General features: G+C 38.9%; 1 protein-coding gene across 3 annotated transcripts in view; it reads right to left on the reverse strand.

The window, feature by feature from the left end:
• SANBR (SANT and BTB domain regulator of CSR) overlaps positions 1-19,444 on the reverse strand; it is a 53,945-nt gene that overhangs the window by 14,168 nt on the left and 20,333 nt on the right. For 2 of the 3 annotated variants that reach the window (XM_080933032.1, XM_080933030.1), the window contains exons 8-14: positions 17,193-17,279; positions 16,979-17,089; positions 12,448-12,571; positions 9,645-9,797; positions 4,570-4,715; positions 2,728-2,827; positions 1,087-1,119 (exon numbers count right to left, since the gene is read on the reverse strand). In XM_080933032.1, coding sequence (XP_080789158.1) covers positions 1,087-1,119; positions 2,728-2,827; positions 4,570-4,715; positions 9,645-9,797; positions 12,448-12,571; positions 16,979-17,089; positions 17,193-17,279 — 754 coding nt within the window. The remainder of the gene's footprint in view (positions 1-1,086; positions 1,120-2,727; positions 2,828-4,569; positions 4,716-9,644; positions 9,798-12,447; positions 12,572-16,978; positions 17,090-17,192; positions 17,280-19,444) is intronic. The other variant, XM_080933031.1, reaches the window with a different exon arrangement.

Here is a 19,444-nt window from a genome sequence, read left to right on the forward strand (position 1 = left end):
AAAATGAACACACATACAATCCAGTTATACGTGCCACTGATCCATCCCAGCACTGGGAACATAGAAGCAGGAGGCTCGGGAGACCTGAGTCATTCTCAGTTACATACAAATTCCAGGCCAGCCTGAGCAACATGAAATTATTTGAGAAGCCAAATAGCAAAACAAAATAAAACAGAACGCCCCCCAGGAACTTATTATCAGACTCAGTGTGATTTAGTCACATTTATATGCTTGGTTATTTAGTATGTGGACACAGGTGAGAAGAGCTCAGAGAAAACTTCCAGGAGTCCGTCCCAGGAATTACACTCTGGGGTTCAGGCTTAGGGGCAAGCACCCTTAAATGCTATGCCACCTCACAGCCCCTAAATGTGACTTAACAGTGACTTTTTAAAAGTCTTTAAACCAGGCCTAGAGTGATGGTACAGTGAATAAGACCATTTGCCACTCTTACAAAGAACTGCAGTTCCCATTCCAGGACTCAGGGCAGGTGTGTCACAATGGCTGGCAACTCCAGCTCCAGGGATTCTGGATACCCTCTTCTGGCTTCAAGGGCACCCTGACACTGGTGGCACACATCCATCTTTTTCTTTAAGTCTTTTAACCAGAATCTTGCCTCAGCCTTTCAAATTGTAGGACTACAGGCCTGAGTTACCACACAAGGGTGTATGTCTTTCTTAAATATCTATAGCATTTTCTTTTTTCTTTTCTAAAGCCAAAGGAACTAGATAAAACTACCTAGGAATACAAATAAACACCAAGTAAGAGTTATGGCCATGAGTTACCGTTTGACCTCAACATTTCTATACATGTTAAAGTAGTTATAAAATTACTTCTCTTCTTTTATTAAACTGGGATTGTCTTTAGAGGTACACTATTCACACACACACACACACACACACACACACACACACACACACACACACACACACATATATATGTAGTTTCTTCCTAAGTGCAAAACTGGAAAGGCTAATAAGAAGACAAACATTTAACTACTGTTGGTAAAATAAGATGTTAAGATTTCATTATCAAACTTCAATGCAAAGGCAAGAAGTCCACAGAAATTGAACCTAGTGGCTCACTTACCAACTGCAGAGTCCAGTTTTTCAGTGACAAGAACTATAAGGCAGAAAAACAGTAGGTTAACAATCCTGCATGGCAGCTCAATATTTTCACAGTTACAAGTTACATTTTCAGGTTTAATTAATTTAAAACTTAGGCTGAAAATGATATCTTAGTTAATATGTCAGTCTTTAAAAATCCCTGTCTAGCACCAGAAAAACAAATACCAATGCCAGTCAGAAAAAGAAGCCTGTATCCATTGTTGCTAGGAGCTGACACTGGTACAACCACTGTGGAAGTCAGGATGGAGATTCCTCAACAAACCAAAGCTACAACAGCCACGTGATCCAGCAAGAGCACTCTGTGCTCACACCCAACCAGCTCCAACTAGACACATTACAAGATAGCCACATATTTGTGCTTACTGTTGTACATTCACAAAAGCCAGGAGATAGATCCACACTAGATATTTGTCCACAAATGAGTAGCTCAATAAAATATGGCACATACACAATGGAATTTTGTAGAGCCTTAGGGAAAATGACACCTTCAGGAAAATGGATGTGATTGGAAATCACTATGCTAAATGAAATAAATCAAGCTTAGAAAGAAAATATTACGTGTTTTATTGTCTATGTAGAACCTAGGCTTCAATGTTATACATATGTGGATATGTACGGGTGTTGGTAGGTCACGAAGCTTGTTAATGGCAGGCGTCTCCCTGAGAGACATCCTGCTTCTCCTGAACCTCTAACCAGGACCTGGTCTGTGTGCTTAGGTTAGTGTGTGAAATCTCACTTTTGTCCTCTGTCTGCTGCTCCCCCCATCTCCTCACTGTCCCCCTTTCAACAGTCTGTCCTCTCTTTTCTTCTTTTCCCCTCTCCCTTCTTTGTGATGTGTCTCCTGTCTCTTCACTTGGTTCTCTTTATGCTTTCTCTTCTTCTCCTCTCATCTTTTTGTTCTCTCTGCATGTCTTCTTCCCATCTCTGTTCTTTCTCCATTCTCCTGCCTCCCCTCCCTTCTCTCTGTCTCCTGTCTTCTTCTCCTTCCTCCTTCACACCGCTCCTCTTTCTCATCTGTATCCTCTCTGACTGTAACTCCTTCATGTTTGTGTTTATATTATATTTGTGTTATATTATATAGTGCAATTCAATTCTCAAATTGCTACGCAGCATCTAGTATTTGCGTAGCTGGTGGAGTTCTTCACTTTCTCACGTAAATTCTGCCTCCTCCATCAAAGGCAGTGTTAACAGATGCCCTGGGCCTGTGTAACAAAATCAACTGAATCAAGGAGTCAAGACTATTCTGCTCACCCTTAACTTTTTTCAATTTTGAAGCTTTTAAAAAGATGAACACATTTCATACCAAAATAGTATAGAACAAGAAGAGAACAAAGTATACACTTATATTTTTCTTCATTTCTCAATTCATTCTTTGTCCATAATAGAAAGCCTGAAGGGTTTTGTTTTTATATAAAACTTTATCAGTTATCAATTCATTTACGTAATTTATTACTTATTACTCTTTACAGTTTTATTCACTCAGCATATTATTGTATTATGACTGGATCATCAGTCCAATTTCAATTTAAACATACTAGGTGCCTGTCAAAGATAAAATGCCATCAATAGTTTTATATATACATTAAATTGAAAAGTTACTCACAGCATTGAGCTCTCCGGCTTTGGGGCCCCACGGTGTATTTGGTTCTAATAAAATCTCATACTCCAGGCCCTTTTCATCACAGGAACCAAGCCCAGGATCACTTTAGTGAAGAAGACATTTTTACAGAGAGACATTCAATTTCTCAACAATATACAGAGTCCGAGCACTTGCTACTCTTATGGATAACCTGGTTTGGTTCCTAGCACACTGTGCCCCATAGACACCAGTCACTCCAGCTTGAGGGAAATGTGACACCTTTTCTGGCTTCCCTAGGCATTACACAAACAGTCTCTTACACACATGTGAACTACTTTGTTATTGCAAATATTTCTTATAGCTTAAGAAATACATGTGGCTCAGTATCAACACCAGTTCTCGACTATAATGATGCCACTTAGATTTTTACTTCTTTTCTTTCCTTGGGTTTTGTTTTTGTTTTGTTGTTGTTTTGAGATAAGGGTCTCTCTGTATATCCCTGACTATCCTGGAACTTGCTTTGTAAGTTCCAGGTTGGCCTCAAACTCTGAGATTAGTGGCCTCTGCCTCTTATATTGCTCTTATTTCTTCCTATGGCAGGCAATATTTACACTTTTAATATGTTTAGTAATTACTTATTCTGGCATATCATCACATAAGAGGCACACTGTTACAGTAGAAAAATCTTATCTGACAGGGGGTAGGTGGAAAAAGGCTGGTGTGTTGGCCTTGCTCTCTGAAAAGCTTCTTTTAGAGTCCCCTAGCCCAGGACAAGCTTCATGGCTTGTTGCAGGTCCAACATCACAGAAGTGACTGCAAGACTACATTTAAGAGTCCAAAGGTACAGAATGGTGATCCAGCTGCCAACGTCTTCCCCATTTGTGTCAATCAAGTATTTAGCAGGTTTGTGGCACCAGGAGAACTCACTAGTGGAAGGCTTGTTCAGCATGCTTGAGGCCCAAGGTCTGGTCCCCAGGATGACGGTGTGAGACCAGGTTGGGGTGGGTACAGATGTGGGCGTTGAGAAAAGCAGGAAAAGAATTCAAATTTTAAAAAACTGGGTTTAAGATCTCAACATTTTTAGTTTCTAAGTTCTTTTTTTAAAAGATTTTTCACAGCTTGAACTTCCCATATTTTTATATTTTATCTGTCAAATAAATCTGTTTTTAGTGTAAAGTATAATTTCAGTGAAACTTTCTTTCTCTCCCACCCTCATCCCCTGTGCTGATACTTTTATGTCAACTTAACACAAGCTAAAGTCATCTGAGAGGAGGGAGCCTCAACTAAAAAACAAAAACAAAAACAAAAACAAAAACAAAACAAAAAAAAAACAAAAAACAAAAAACAAAACAAAACAAAAAAAAAAAAAACAACTCTATAAGATCAGGCCACAGCCCAGACCTTAGAGCATTTTCTTAATTATGATTGATAGTAGAGGCCCAGTCCATATGTGTGAAGCCATCCCGGGGCTGGTGGTCCTGGGTTCCATAAGGAAACAGGCTGAGCAAGCCAGAAAGAACAAGTTGGTAAGCAGCACACTCCTTGGCCTCTGCACCAGCTCCTGCCTGCAGGTTCTTGCCCTGCTTGAGGGCTTCCTTCAGGGATGGACTATGATGTGGAAGTGCCTTTCCTCCACAACTTTTCTTCACAGCAATAGAAAGCACAATGAATGCTGAGATCAAACCAGGAGTTTGCACATTATAAACAGCTGCTGTACTACCAAGCTGTATCCCCAGCCCTTCAGTTCAGTGCTCTGAAATCGTAACTATCTGAGGACCGACATTATTGATATGGGAAAACACTTGGAGACAGTGGATCATGAAAAGGAAACTACAGAATAAAGCTAAAAATCATGTTTTTCCTCACCTAACTGCATCTTTTAAAAAGGGCACAACAATGACATCTTTGTGCTTGTGCAGATCATCCAATATTCTAGCAGTTGGACAAGAAAGCAAATCATCATTGTCTCCTTGATCATGAAGAAGAACCATGTGGTCCCTCACTTTACAGCCCTGTCAGACATAAGAGACACTGTTAGAGGTAGGTTCATTATAAAAACAATCTTTTAAGAGATGCAGTAGTCAGCCACAAATGGGACACCTATATTAATATGTCACATACACATACCAAAGCTTAGGGAACATTACAGAAAAGGAGGGAGAAATGTAAGACAGGGAGAAGAAGTATTGTGAGGTGCTGTTTTGTGAGCATGGCATGAATACTGGACTCAGGAGCTCACACTCAGTGTGGTTATCTGTGTGTGGTAGTTGAGTAAGAATGGCCCCCACAGGCTCATATGTTTGAATGCTTAGTCTCAGAAAAAGCACTACTTGGGAAGGATGTCTTAGGATTTCACTGCTGTGAAGAGACTTCATGACCACAGCAACTCTTATAAATGACAACATTTAACGGGGACTGCCTTACAGTTTTGGAGATTTAGTCTACTATCATGGCGGAAGAATGGCAGTATGCAGAACATGGTGCTGGAGGAGCAGAGAGTTCTACATCTTGATCCACAGGCAGCAAAGGGAATTGTGTTCCACACTGGGCAGAGCTTGAACATATATAGGAGAACTCAAAGTCCACTCCCACAGTGACAAAGTTCCTCTAACAAGACCAAACCGCCTAATAGTACTACTCTGGATGGCCAAGCATTCACACATATGAGTCTATTCAAACCACCACACAGAGGAATAGAATTCAACTGTTAGCACACACATCAGGTAGCTCAGAACCACCTATAACTCCAGCTCCAGATGATCCAACACCACTGGCCTCTGTGTACCTGCACTCACATGTACATATCCAAATTCAGACACATGCATATAATTAACAAGAAAGGTGAAGAGATTGATCAAGTCATTGCCCGATGACCTACCTGATTTTGATTCCTAGGATTACCTGGTATTAGGAGAGAACCTACTCCTGCAAGTGTCCTCTGACCTCCACACATACTCTGTGGCAAGTGGATCCTCAAAAATGTAATAATCATTTAAAAAAGGAAACAGAGTATGTTTATAACTTCCTGTTCCCATTCTATCTTATATAACTGTTTCCTTCCTCTGTCCCATATTGGAATTCTGACAGTCACTTCTCTCTTCTTTATTCTTTTGCTTCTTATAGGTATATGCCTAGAACCTAGATTTTAGTTTTGCCTTATTTTCTTTATGTATTTATAATTAAACCACGTTACCACATGTAACTGTAATATTTGCTTTAATGTATATTATTCCACTCTATGAATATGTATCCTGGAATTCACTATGTAGGCTAGGATGGCCTCTGCCTGCAGAGTGCTGGGATTAAAGGTGTGCCCACCGTACCTGCTTTACTTGTGCACCCTTCCACTGAGAGGCAGCTTTAAAACATGTAGAGGAATTTCCTTTAATTATATGATTGGCTAATAAAGATGACAAATAGCCAATCATTGGGTGAAAATGAGGAGGGCAAGACAGGAGGAGGAGGAAAGAGGGAGAGAAGTTGGAAGGGAGATGGAACAGAAGCACATGGCCTGGAGAAACTGCAAGTAGCAGGGATTTCATAGCCGGGGAAGAAAGTGGTGCAGAGGTATATCTGCCCAATACAGGAATGCAGTTTATTATTATATAACTGAGTTGTGTTTTCTTTGCATGGGCTTATTGGGGTTGGAGATTTTTCACAACAAGGACAGATATGGAGCTATGAGTGAGGAAGGGAAACTCATCTAGTCAACAAGGTCATCTGAATCAACCCTGGTGGTAAGTAAGGTGACACTTCACAGCCAGATGACTCTCACATCTGTGCACGGCTCAATTATAGTACATATTAGATTCATTTCATCCTCTCATGAAATTTAAAATTCCAATGTTCAAAGCACTAAAAAAACCAGTGATTAGGCTGGTAAGATCATGTATATGGCAGACAGGTAAAGGTGCTTACTGAAAAGCCTGATGACTTGAGTTTGATCCTGGTACCACATGATAGAAGAGAGAACTGACTGTTGCCAAGCTGTTATCTGAATAAACAAGTGTTCCATGGCAATAGCACCCCCACCCCAAAATAAATGTAATTATAGTAATACTCAGACATCATATCAAGTTTAAATGCAAGGATGTATAGGGCCAATTTTGAAGCATCGTAAATATTCTTCCCTAGGAGAACAATTAAATATATTATAATACATGTCAAATAAAATGACACAAAAAGATAACCTAAGTAAGCTACTGCATAAAAAAAAATAAAGAATACTAAGGGGTGAGAATGCAGTTTAATAGTAGAGTACTTGCCTAGAATGTGTGAGGCTCTAAGTTCAAGTCTTAGTACTGCAGTGCTGTGGATTGCCTCGGTGCTGTTTCTATTTGGTGGATCATGTACTCAGGAGATTCCATGTGAACTTGATCCCCATTTTAATTAGTCAAAGGCTAGAGCCTGTGAATGGGCAGTGGAAGGGGATGGGGGGCTGGAAGTTTTAGAGAAAGAAAAAGAGGAAGGAAGAGGGAGGCAACTGGACAGAGGACGGAGAGAGAGGAAGATGGAGGAAGAGGAGGAGTCACGAGTATCTAGGGATCATAGCTGGGAACAGAGTAGTGTAGTGGTAGATCTGTATAATCTAGTCATGCAGCTTGTAAATATCATAACTGAGTTGTGTATTCTTCACACAGGCTGTTTGGGGCAAGAGATTTATCAATATAAATCTTGCTGCCATTAAATATTAAGTCTGTCTGTTGTTTTCCATTTGCGACAATTTATGTGGGCAAGAGAGAGGGCAAAACCACAGAGCAGTCATTGGTGGTCAGTGTAGCCAACCGCCAGGTAGTCAGTCTGTGAAACATGAGCAGTAGCTCCAGACATTCTCAGGAATGACAGGTTTGGGTGGCTTATTAAGCCAGCCTCGGGAACAAGAGCCAAATGGACATTTTTGGCATTGGGTAAGAGGAACAAGTGGCTGCTGATCCTAGATCATAGCAGGACCAAGTGTAGGCTTTTAAAAATTACATGCTACACTGCAAAAAACAAATAAAAAAGCCTACAGAGGATGTAGCTCAGTTGATAGAATGCTTATCTAGCATACACAGAGAACTTGGGTTCCTCCCTCAGTATTGTATAAACCAAGGGTGGTGGCACAGGTCTGGAATCCCAGCACTCTGAACATAGAAGCAAAAGATCACACACTCAAGCTCATGGCTACCTAGCAAGTTGGAGGCAGCCTGGAATACATGAGAACCCATCTTTAAAAGGGAGGCTGGAAAGATGCCTCAGCCATTCAGAGCACTTGTTTCTCTTGCAAGTTCAGTTCCCAGAATCCAAATGGTGGTTTAAGACCATCCACAACTCAGTTTCAGGAGATCTGATGCCCTCTTTTGACTATCATGGGCACCAGGACACACCTGGTGTCTAGGCATATATGCAGGCAAAACATGCATACACATACATAAATCTTAAAAAAAAAAAAAGAGTAGCGTGGAGTATAACATATTAAGTACCAAAGCCAATAAACCAAAAACCCTACCAATAATTAGTGCTTAAAATGTATTTGTTTCTGAATGTAGGGTCCTGTTCTGTAGCCCAGGTTAAGACTGAAATTCTTCTCACTTTAGCCTCCTGAGTGCAAGCATTACAGGTGTGAGCCAACATGCCTGGCTCACATAATTCTTGAAAAGAAAGGAAAAGAAAAGAAACAAATAAAAAGATATGGAGAACATGGTAGTAGACACCATGGAAGTAGGGAGCTGGCTCAGGACTCTATTGCCTTTAGTTGACCAACATTACTTCTCTTTCCAGCACACTAAAGTGAATGCAGAGCCTCACAGCTGGTCACAGTGCAGAGAACATGTGACTGTTGAGTGATGGGAGATCTATACTTTCAGAACAAGGTCTAAGAATGAAATCATGCAAAGGGAATTCTGAGTGCTTGTTAGAAAACACCAAGAAAACAAAACAAGAGTTTTATGATCCCAGTTTCTTCAAAAACAGAAGTGTTCTTAGAATGTGCATTTGTGCCCCCTCCCAGGTGTAGCAGACAGGAGTGAGTTTGCTTTAATGATTCATTGCAACTGGCTATTGTTAACTGTTTATATGCTGCTATGTTTTTGCCATGTGCAGCTTGTCCTTGTGATTATGTTCAACTTGATCTCATGTGAGCTTCACTCTGATTTAAATAAAGTTGGCTATTGCATGAGACAAGTCTGCTTCATTTTTAGGCTTTAGTCTCCTAGATACAACCACCTCTAGAGCAGAAAACATATACTGTCTTCTAAGGCTCAGGGAACATCCAGGGAGAAGAGACGAGGAATGTAAGAGCTGGACCATACTGAGAGAAGACCGTCAACTCCTGGGTCTGACACCGTGGTACTCATGAACTCTGATAGGGCTGGCACAAAACTAAACTTGTAGCAAATATTCAGTCATAGATAGTAAGGAACTCAGGGGGCCTGACTCTACACAGAGGAGCTAATGGCAGTTAAGAGCTGTTGGAGAAGAGGAAATCATGTCTTTAGTGATGTAGACTCCTGTGAGCTATCCAGTATAGAGTTTTAAAACAGCCTGTGTGAGGGAGCCTGGTATAATCTAGTGTATCACAAACAGAAACAACACAGAGACATGGAAAGGATGGGGACTTCCTAGCAGGAAGGGTGGAAGACAGGAGAGACAGAGGGAAGAAAGTGAAGGGATGAGTGGATCTAGATTTTACACATGTGTGAAATCATCAAAGTGATTAAAAAAAAAAAAGACCAGAAAGCAAACTGTTGCTACTTCTAAGAAAGTAGAAAGTGGGGAAAAGAGATTTCCATTTTTATTTCTATATGCACCCTTTGTCATTTCCTATGTGGATATAGTTACACTTAAAAGGAAAAAGATATTATATAAAGCTGGAGGGGGACAGTGGTGTGTGCATGTGACCAACACACATTGCATAGACATATGGAACTTTCAAAGAGTCAAAGATTAAACAAACAGCTTACCTTTGTGAGCTGAGTGGGGTCAAATCGAAGAACTTTCTGGTTACAGCACGGATAAATTCCAGTGCCCACAGTGCTTAGTGAACTTACTGTGCTAGAGTAAACTACCACTTCTGAGTGATACTGACAATGTGAGAATTCAATACACAGAAAAGCCTGTGCAAAAGAAATATATAAAAATGAACAATCATCCCCACAATGAAATACATCTCAAAATACTTTTCTGAGCATGACCTGTGTAGAGGCTCCAAGTGATAAGCACTTGCCAGGGTTTGAGGCGAGAACACTGAGTGGAGGCACATATGCATGAGGCTCTTTCTGAGGTGACAGTAAAATGCTAGAACTGAATGGTATACAGTCAGTGGTACCGACTGTGGGAATTCACTAAGGTTAATGAATTACATAATAATGCATCTCATGGCATACACTTAAACCCCAAAGAAGTTTCCAAAGAACAAAACCAAAGCTGAAACCTCAGATGAGTAAAGCTGTTCTTGGTATAAACATGTAATTAAAACTGACTAATAATTTTTAAGAATTCTGGTGAAATATAATTTCACCTCACTTGGTTATTCCTTGACTCTCTTGATGATAAATACTTAGAATAAGTGTTAATGAAAACTGTGGTTTAACTTCCAGTCATTAATGACAATAGCTTACCATGGTATGGTTATGAGATAGGTTTTAAATACACATGTAAGTTCAAAAAAATCTTTAAAGGCAAAACCAAATTTAACCATTAGTTTAACAACAAAGACAAATACCAAAGCATATTAACAAGACATGGAACAGCTACAATGCTCATGCACAGACAGCTAAGGAGTGCAAAGGGAGGCAGGATATTTAGAAAGTGGTAACTTAGGTTATTATACTGCTGTTTTGTAGACAATCACTCAAGAGATCTAAAAGCCCATGTTTATGTGAAAACCTGTATGGAAACTTTTATAGCAATTGTCTTCACAATGGCTCCAAACTGAAATCCCTACAAATGTCTGTCAGCTGATGAATTGTTAAACATATTGTGTAATGCATACAACAGAAGGCTACTTAACCAATAAAAGGAAACAAATAGATTCATGCAACATTTTTAAATATCAAATTCATTCTATTGAATGGAAGACTCTCCACTCAAGTAGTTAATACTGAATGATTCTATCTATATGTCTTTCTGGAAAAGGAAAAACTACAGATGGAGAGGTTTAATAGTGACTACCAACCATTAAGAAGGAGCTGGTTTTAAAAAGAGCACAGGAAGCCAATACTGGAAATGTTCTATGCCCTGATGGTAGTAATATCACTGTATGCATCAACCTTACACAATGGATTAATAGTTTTCTGTATAAGACATATGTCAATAAATCTAGTGTTAAGAAATTTTGGAACACAGGGAACACAATGAGCAGGATTTACATATAGTCTGGCATTCCAAACTCTGATGGCTTTGATAAACTGTTTTTCTTTCTCTCTATTGGAAATCAAGGGAGTGAAAAATCTAAAGGGAAGGTGTTCATATAATTTTTATTTAGAAAACTTTGGGTCTATGTAATATTAATTAGGAGTGACTGTGACTCTGTAAAAAGTTATAAGTTTTTTCAAGAACTAACATACTTGTGCTTTTGCTAAAAATTCAAATTATTAAGACCATGAACAAGGCTGGGAATACAGCTCAGTGGAGAAAACAAAGTATTTTAGAAAATGCAATTATCACTAAGCATCTAGGTGTGGTGATACACACCTGTAATAGCAGCACAGGAGGGTGACACAGAGGGTCATAAGTTCAAGGCCAGCACAGCCTTACATAGACAACTTGTCTCGAAAATCAAAACAACAGAAAGTCCAAAGGTGATCCTAAATTTCTAGGAATTTATGGCCCAACTGAGAAATAGTTTGGCTGGAAATAAGAGCAATAAAGGTGTGTGTGTATATATATATATATATATACATACATACATATATATGTGTGTGTGTGTATACATATATATGTATACATATATATACACATACACATATACATATATATATATATATTTGTAGATTTATGTTAAGGTGATACATGATTTGACATGGGAGAGGTAAGTGGGGGAAAAGGCTAAGAAACTGGAAGAGGAGGAGAAAAAAATCAAGACGGAGCCAGAGAAAGCAGACCTGGATCCTGGTGGCTGTAATTGGCAATAGGCAGATAGGAATATTTTAAGGGATGCTATGGGTCTTTTATCTCATATAGAAGGGCAGTTTGTATCTTTGTCCATTTGATGTAATCTTATGGTATAGAGGGTTTGTGGATTGAGAATGTAATATATAAACCTGCATGAAAAGCAATTGGGCTTTGGAGTAATGTTTGTGATAGGTGGTGGAGGAAAGCAAACTCTGGGGTGGTAATTCCACCTGGGGCAGAAGCAGCAGGGTGGGTGGAGTGAACTGCCTGGGAAGGGAATCTTGTGGAGAGTGTCGCTCGTGGACCAAGTCTGTATTTCAGCTCCGCACTAGAGCAAAGTCCACTGAGTTAGACCCCGGGGGCTGATAAAGAGATAAGCCATTCCTTTTTTTAATATTTACTGCAACATATATTTATTTTTATATAAAATATATTTATACATAATAAACACACATGTGTGTATGCATATGTGCACACACACACACACACACACACACACACACACCTTGAAAATGGATTAGATAACAAAGACTGTGGCACTTGTCTCAGCAATAAACATAAAGAAGAAGAAAGGGAAAAATGGCAAAAGAAATAAAGGCAGATACAAACAATGCAATGCCACTCTCACCACTAATTTCTTTAACACCTCACCTGGTAACACCTTGAACAAGTCAGCCAGTTGATTGTTCCCCACAGACGCCAATAAACATCTCTCCAAGATTTTAATTCTTCAAAAAGACTATTTAAATATTCATGTACATCCCATGCTTTATCTCTGGAGAGAAAGCCTCAATTATTACAAGTAAGAAATGCAATGTTTTAAGCGCATGTTTTGGCATTTGTGGCTCACTTCCAAGAGTACTCTTCAGTGGTACGTGTGGTATGGGCCACACTGAAGAACAGGCTCAATTTCATCTGGACATTACCTTTGTAGACAACATAACAAAGTATGAAAAGATTGAACATATTCTTATTTTGTTGAACTAAAATATTACAGTTGGGCTGGAGAGATGGCTCAGTGAGTAAGAGCACTGACTGCTCCTCCAGAGGTCCTGAGTTTAATTCTCAGGAACCACACAGTGGCTCAGAATCATCTATAATGGGATCAGGTGCCCTCTTCTGGTGTGTCTGAAGACAGCTACAGTGTACTCATATTAAATAAATAAATAAAAGTTGAATATCTTTAAAAATATTATTAAACAGTTTGAACAGGCCAGTAGTTAAAAATCATGAGATGTTTGTTAAACAGGATCTTTACTTCATTTCACTTTACTTTAGAAAACATTTTATTGTATATGAATGTGAGTTTGCATGTGTGCGTGTGCCACACTGTGTGTGCACATGTGCAAAAGCACATACATAGGCCACAGGACAATCTATAGTTTGCTCTTTCACCATTGTAGATAGACTCTCTTGTGCAATGTACTGAAGCATCATCTGTCAATACTGCTATTGGCCTATTAGTTTGGGCAGAAAATAGGAGGTGGGAGTTCTGGTACAGAGACAGTATTTGTGGGACAGAGTCAGGTACCAGAGGATTTGCCCTGAACTCTGAGGAAGATGTTAGCATGAAACTGAGGAGAGGTACTCATAAGATACAACAAATGGAAAATGAGCCAAAGCTTTCAGCCTAGGCAATTATTCATAATAATTCAGTCTCAGAGTCATTATTTTGTGGACTTGGGTGCATGTGGAAAAGGCCACAGATATATGCCATGGGGGCTCCAGGGGTCAAATTCAGGTAACTAGGCTTCCTGACAGGCATCTCTGCCTGACAAGTCATTTCATGAACTCTGAGAGCTTTATTTTAACTGTATATGTTGCAAGGTGTGCTGTTATAATTAGTGCTTGTAAAGCACTGCATTCTTTTTAAACAGTATTTTCTAGTACTTGAACAATATAGCATTACTAAATATTGTATTTTTTCAATACAGTCTACAATACAGGTCTTCATTGTATACATTTTAACATCAAGCAAAGACATAAACCATAATTGTCATGGTCATATATAATTTCAGTGTTTACTTCTCTGAGTCATGTTATCTATCTATAGCTATGCATGCATGTATGTATGCATGCATGTATTCATGTCAAGTTCTTATTAGATAGCCCAGGCTGGCCTGGAACTTGCTACACAGCTCAATGGGCCCTCAAAAACTGAGATCCCAACGTCGGAGACTCTGGAATGCTGAAATCACAGGGGTGGGCTACCATGTCCAGCTTCTTTCTAAGATTCCATTTAAAACTTTAAAAAATTTTGTTATTTTTGTGTGTAGGTCAGTATATAATAATGTGTAAATATGTTATTACAAACTATACAGGCACATCTGTCTTAAGGACAATTTTTAAAGTTAAGACAGGATTGTACTCTATAGCCCATGTCTACCTTGTACCAGCAGTAATCCTCCTGTATCACCCTTCCCAATGCTGGGTTACAGGCACTGAGACACCATGCCTGGCTTTAAAGACAATTTGTTCATTTAAAACATATTGCTTCCTTTACTTTTTATATTATGAATATTTTGTCTGCATGTATGTCTGTGTGCCCGGTGTGTACAGTGCCCAAAGAGGTCAGAAGAGGGCGTCAGACATTCTAGAACTGGAGTTAATGCAAGGAATTGTCTGCTGAAAACAGTCAGTGCTCTTACCTGACTGAAAGACAATTTCTAAAACGTTTGTATCAACTGTTGCCTTGTAGAAGAATAAGGAGAACACCAAAATCAGACGCTGAGTTAATGCCAATTTACTTTTTATACTTACTACTAATAATAGTTATTATTGTCAGAATTGAAGTAAATTTCAAAAAGCATATAAAGTCTCAAGACACACTCACACATGTACATATGTATATGATTCCGTGTACCTATAAATAATGAAAATTCTGCAATTACTTATTGAAAAATGAAACATTTTAAAGTTGACTGTGGTATTAATACTAATGTCAAATTAAGGGATAAATCTTTTTTTAAAGTTTATCCTGATGATTTATTTTCATTTTTACATGTATTGGTATTCGGGCTGCATTTTTGTCTGTGTGAAGGTACCATATCCCCTAGAACATGAGCTCCAGACAGTTGTGAGCTGCCATGTGAGTACTGAGGATGGAACCCCAGTTCTCTAGAAAAGCAGCCACTGCTCTTATTTCTGAACCATCTCTCCAGCCCCCCTCCCTGTATTTCTATTTAATGTTTCAAATATAATAATGCTCAAAGATTCTTTTCTGTAACAAGACGGTTATATTTGGGTTGTAGTTGAACCCAATTCTGAACCGATCCTTCTGCCTTCATTTCTCAAATTCCTGGATTACACATGTAAGCCACATTTGCTAAGGTTGTTTGTGTGTGTGTGTGTGTGTGTGTGTGTGTGTGTGTGTGTGTGTGTGTGTACTGGATGTATGTATTCATGTGGTTATGTGCATTTTGCATTTTTTGCATGTAAGGTTTATGAATATTTGTATACATGGGAGCACTTGGCTATGTGCATGTATGAAGGCCAGAGGATGACATCAGGTGTCTTTCTTTCTCTATCACTTTCTATCTAATTGTTTGAGAAAGAGAGGTCTTCTGAACCTGGAGCTCACTGAACTCATCAAGCTTCAGGAATCCTTCAGGAATCCTTCACCCACAGCCTCTGTGTTATAAGCACATGCTGCCACAATCAGCTTTTAATGTGCTTGGAATCCAAACCCAGGTCTTCATGCTTGTATAGCAAGCACTGTATGCACTGAACCATCTTTTCAGTCCATTTATACATTTTTAATACAGAAAAAGAATCACGTAGAAGCAATAGTTAATATTTTAGTGAATATGTTCTTTAAATGATTTTTTGTTTTTTACAAAAATATACCCCAGGCTGGTCCTGAGCACTATGTAACCAAGTATGACTTTGATTTCCTGTGATTATCTTGCTTCCACACCCAGAGTACTGAGATGACATCTTCAGGACTCAGCCACTCTGCAAGTCGGGGACAGCATGTTGGAAGTTGGGTGGAAATGCTTAAATCCCAATGATTCCAGAAAGACTTTTGTATAGAAAAGGTGAAGGTGACATTGCAAGCCATGCACACAAAGCAGACTCTAGCTGGGTGTTGAGGAGTCTAGAGTATCGTCCCCAGTCTGGTCTGCACACCATCTAGACAGAAGCAGCAGGCTTGGCTCTCCTGACTACCTGAGACTAGGCTATGTTGGGTTGCAGCGAAACATGGCTGCCTTGTCTGTGAACATTAAGAATTGGACTCTGCCATGGGAAGAGAACAGAAAGAAGTGTGTGTGGTGTGGTGTGTGTGTCTGTCCCTGGAGCAATTGTTGAACCTTGAAGTTAACTAAGAAGTACTTTCAGGAACTGGAGTTACGGCTCAGCAGTTAAGAGTGTGTACTTGGAGAGGACCCACGTTTGGTCCCCAGTACTCAGGTTATGCCAGCTCCAGAGGGTTTGATGCCTTTGGTCTTTGAAAGCACCCATACTCATGCACACACGAGTAGTTTTAAATGAGAGTGGATTTACTACACTTTGTATAGCTATATGCCTGTACTTTAGCCTGCTCAGTCATTTGGATTTCTTGGGGAAAAAAACTAGTTCATATATTTTATAATGTAATGAATGATCTTGTTAAACACTCTCACTGACTCAATAACACCTCTTTGTAAAAATTCCCAACAACAGGATGTTGCCAAAGAAGGTTCTGTTCTTCTGAGATATTTCACAAACCCAGAATATAGGCATGATATGTATTATATACTGATAAAAGTATAACTAACAGATGACTAGATTATAAACTCCAACCTTAATGTTTCAATCATCAAGAATAAACTGAAAATAAATTTAGTTCTCTTATAAAATTCAATAGAATACTTACACAGATAATAAAAATTTTAGTGATGAATCAGTTAATGGTATTGACCAGAATACTTTAAGACTAATATAGAATAATCTGTAACATTTTAAAAATTTAGGACATTATGAAACTCACCTAGCAGATACAATGTAGCTTTTACAATAACTTTGTTTTAAAAGCAGAATTAGAATTATACTGACACTTGGAGGTAGGAAGACATTAAGTTCAATGTTAGTTCAGACTCTATAGCAAACAAGACTTGGTCTCTATAAACCAAAAAATTAAGTTATGTTTTTACAAGTACTTTTGAAATTCACACACAAAAACTGCAGTTAATCTTCACCACACCTTATGTGGATGTAGATAATATTTCCATGTCGATCTACATTGATTTTTCCAGGGATGCAAGGAATTCTTCTTTCTGTTTCTCTGGTTAAAAGTTTCTTACACAAACAGCATCTGTAACAAAAAGAAAATGGTAAAATAAAAAAACACCCAAGAAAAAAATTTAATGCAGCAAGCAATATAGTTATGTTATATAGAATGCCAAGAAAAATGTTACCGATAGAGTGTAGCTGCATTGTTTCGAGAATCTGGATTGAGGTATTCAGGATCAAACAGTTTTTCAATCTTCTTACAAAACAGTTTACTATTAAAAACAAATGATTGATCAATTAAATGTCTATATTTAGTATCTTAAAGTTAATGGTCCTCCCTCCCTTCTTCCCTCTCTTCCTCCCTCTTTTCCTTCCTTTCTTCCTGCCTCCCTTGTGTGTGTGTGCGCGCACGTGTGTCCCACAGTAGGCACACTGTAATCAGGGAAGCGTCTGTCTGCAGGAGTCCTTTCCCTTTACCATGTATATCCTGACGACTGAATTCAGGTCATTAGTCTTGTAGTTGAGTGCACTTAATCCTGAGGCCCTGTACCAGCTTTAAGGACACATCTCCTGTACTTCAAGCTTACTCTGTAGGTGAGGCTGACCTTTAATGCCTAACCCACTTGCCTCCTCTGCCTCAAATATTATTCCAGGCTCATACACCAGGACAAGTGTTTTCACTCGAATTTTGTGATTTGCTTTTTAGAAACAGGGCTTCACCATGTAGCTCAGGCTGGCCTCAGACTGGAAGGGTCTTCCTGCATTGGCCTCTTGAGTGCTAGAGTTCCAGGAATACACTACCACATGTCAAGAATATATTTTTCCAGAAAAGAAGCAGATAGGCTCTGCTTTTCCTTCACTTCTTTGTTACTGAATACTCAAGATTAAAAGTTTGAAAATTTAACAGCCTAAGTCTATCAATAACTAGGCATTTTTAGTGACTTGCTTTTTTGAACTTTGTTTTCTCATCTATAACATATGGCTAGTGGGGCCAGCAGATGGCTAAGAAAATAAAAGCAAAAGGAAGACTGACTCCCAAATGTTATTCTCTGACTTTCATTGGTACACAGTGCCAAGTGCCCCACCTACTCTAATGGTACATCAAATAAAACCAAGTAAAAATAATAAATTGTGACTAGTAATTACAGGCTCATAAGGTTTATGAAGATATAAAACTGTTTTTAAATAATGCCAGGTTCAGTACTAAGAAATAAATGTTAAGCAATTATTAAGCATACTCTAACTGAGCTTGAAGTCTCCTACATGTGTCCTTCCTATCACCATTTCCCTCACTATACTTCTGGTTGGTCTTAAAGGCCACATATAAATTTTGAATTTCATTCCCATTTTCAATATGCCTTCTTTTGGTGTGTCTGAAGACAGCTATAGTGTACTCATATACATTAAGTAAACAGTATTTTTTAAAAAAAAAGATTCTAAAACCACAGCTGGAGAGATGATGCATATTGCTCTTGCAGAGGATCCCAGTTCAGATCCCAATATCCTCTCTGGGTGGCTCATAAACTCCTGTAAGTCAGGGCAGGGGATCTGATGCCATTTTTTTTTATCTCTGTAGGCACTGGCATACAACAAGTTTGTCACACACACACACAGACACACACACACACACACACACACACACACACACATACACACACACTTTTAAAAAAGATTCTAAAATCAATCCAAAATGATCTACAGGATTAGTATTAATTTCCAGTTCCAAGTGGTTTGCAGTATATGTGTGAAAAATAGAAAATGAGCAGGCCAATTATACAATCTGTAGAACAATGCAAAGAACCCAAATGACCAGGTGGCAACCTTGAGGGTAAAACTAGAAAGTTTAAGTTACTAAATTCCAAAATTATTGTGACACTGCCTTAATTTAGACTAGATTCTACTGAGGTGGAGAGGTGGCTTAGCAGTTAAGAATGCATACTGTTCTTACAAAAGACCTGAGTTTGGTTCTAGCAGGCATGCTGGGCAGTTTACAACAGCTGTGTTGCCAGCTCCTGGGGATCCAATGCCCCTAATTTTCACAGGCACTTGGACTCATGTGCAACCTCCAGGAAGAGGAAGATATACAATTGAAAATAATAAAAAGTAAATCTTCTAGAGTCAGTACTATTAACTGAAGAATGAGTAAGTTAACACTGTTATGAATGAAATGGACACAAACAGACCTCATCCAGTCCCTGACTAGGGGTGATGACACTGCACTTTGTTCAATAAAGGTCTTTTAAATATATGATGCTCCATCAACTAGAGATGTATTTGAAAATGAGCCTTCACTTCCCACTTTCCACTTTATCCTATATAAAAAATTAATTCAGAGCAAAGAATAGAAACAGTACATGTCTGCCTTATTTTAGGTAGGCAAAGATTTTTTGAACATGCCACAAAAAGTACTAACTGGTCTTCTGCCAGAAATCTCACA

Source organism: Micromys minutus, assembly GCF_963924665.1.
Source record: "Micromys minutus genome assembly, chromosome: 1".
Classification (NCBI taxonomy): domain Eukaryota; kingdom Metazoa; phylum Chordata; class Mammalia; order Rodentia; family Muridae; genus Micromys; species Micromys minutus.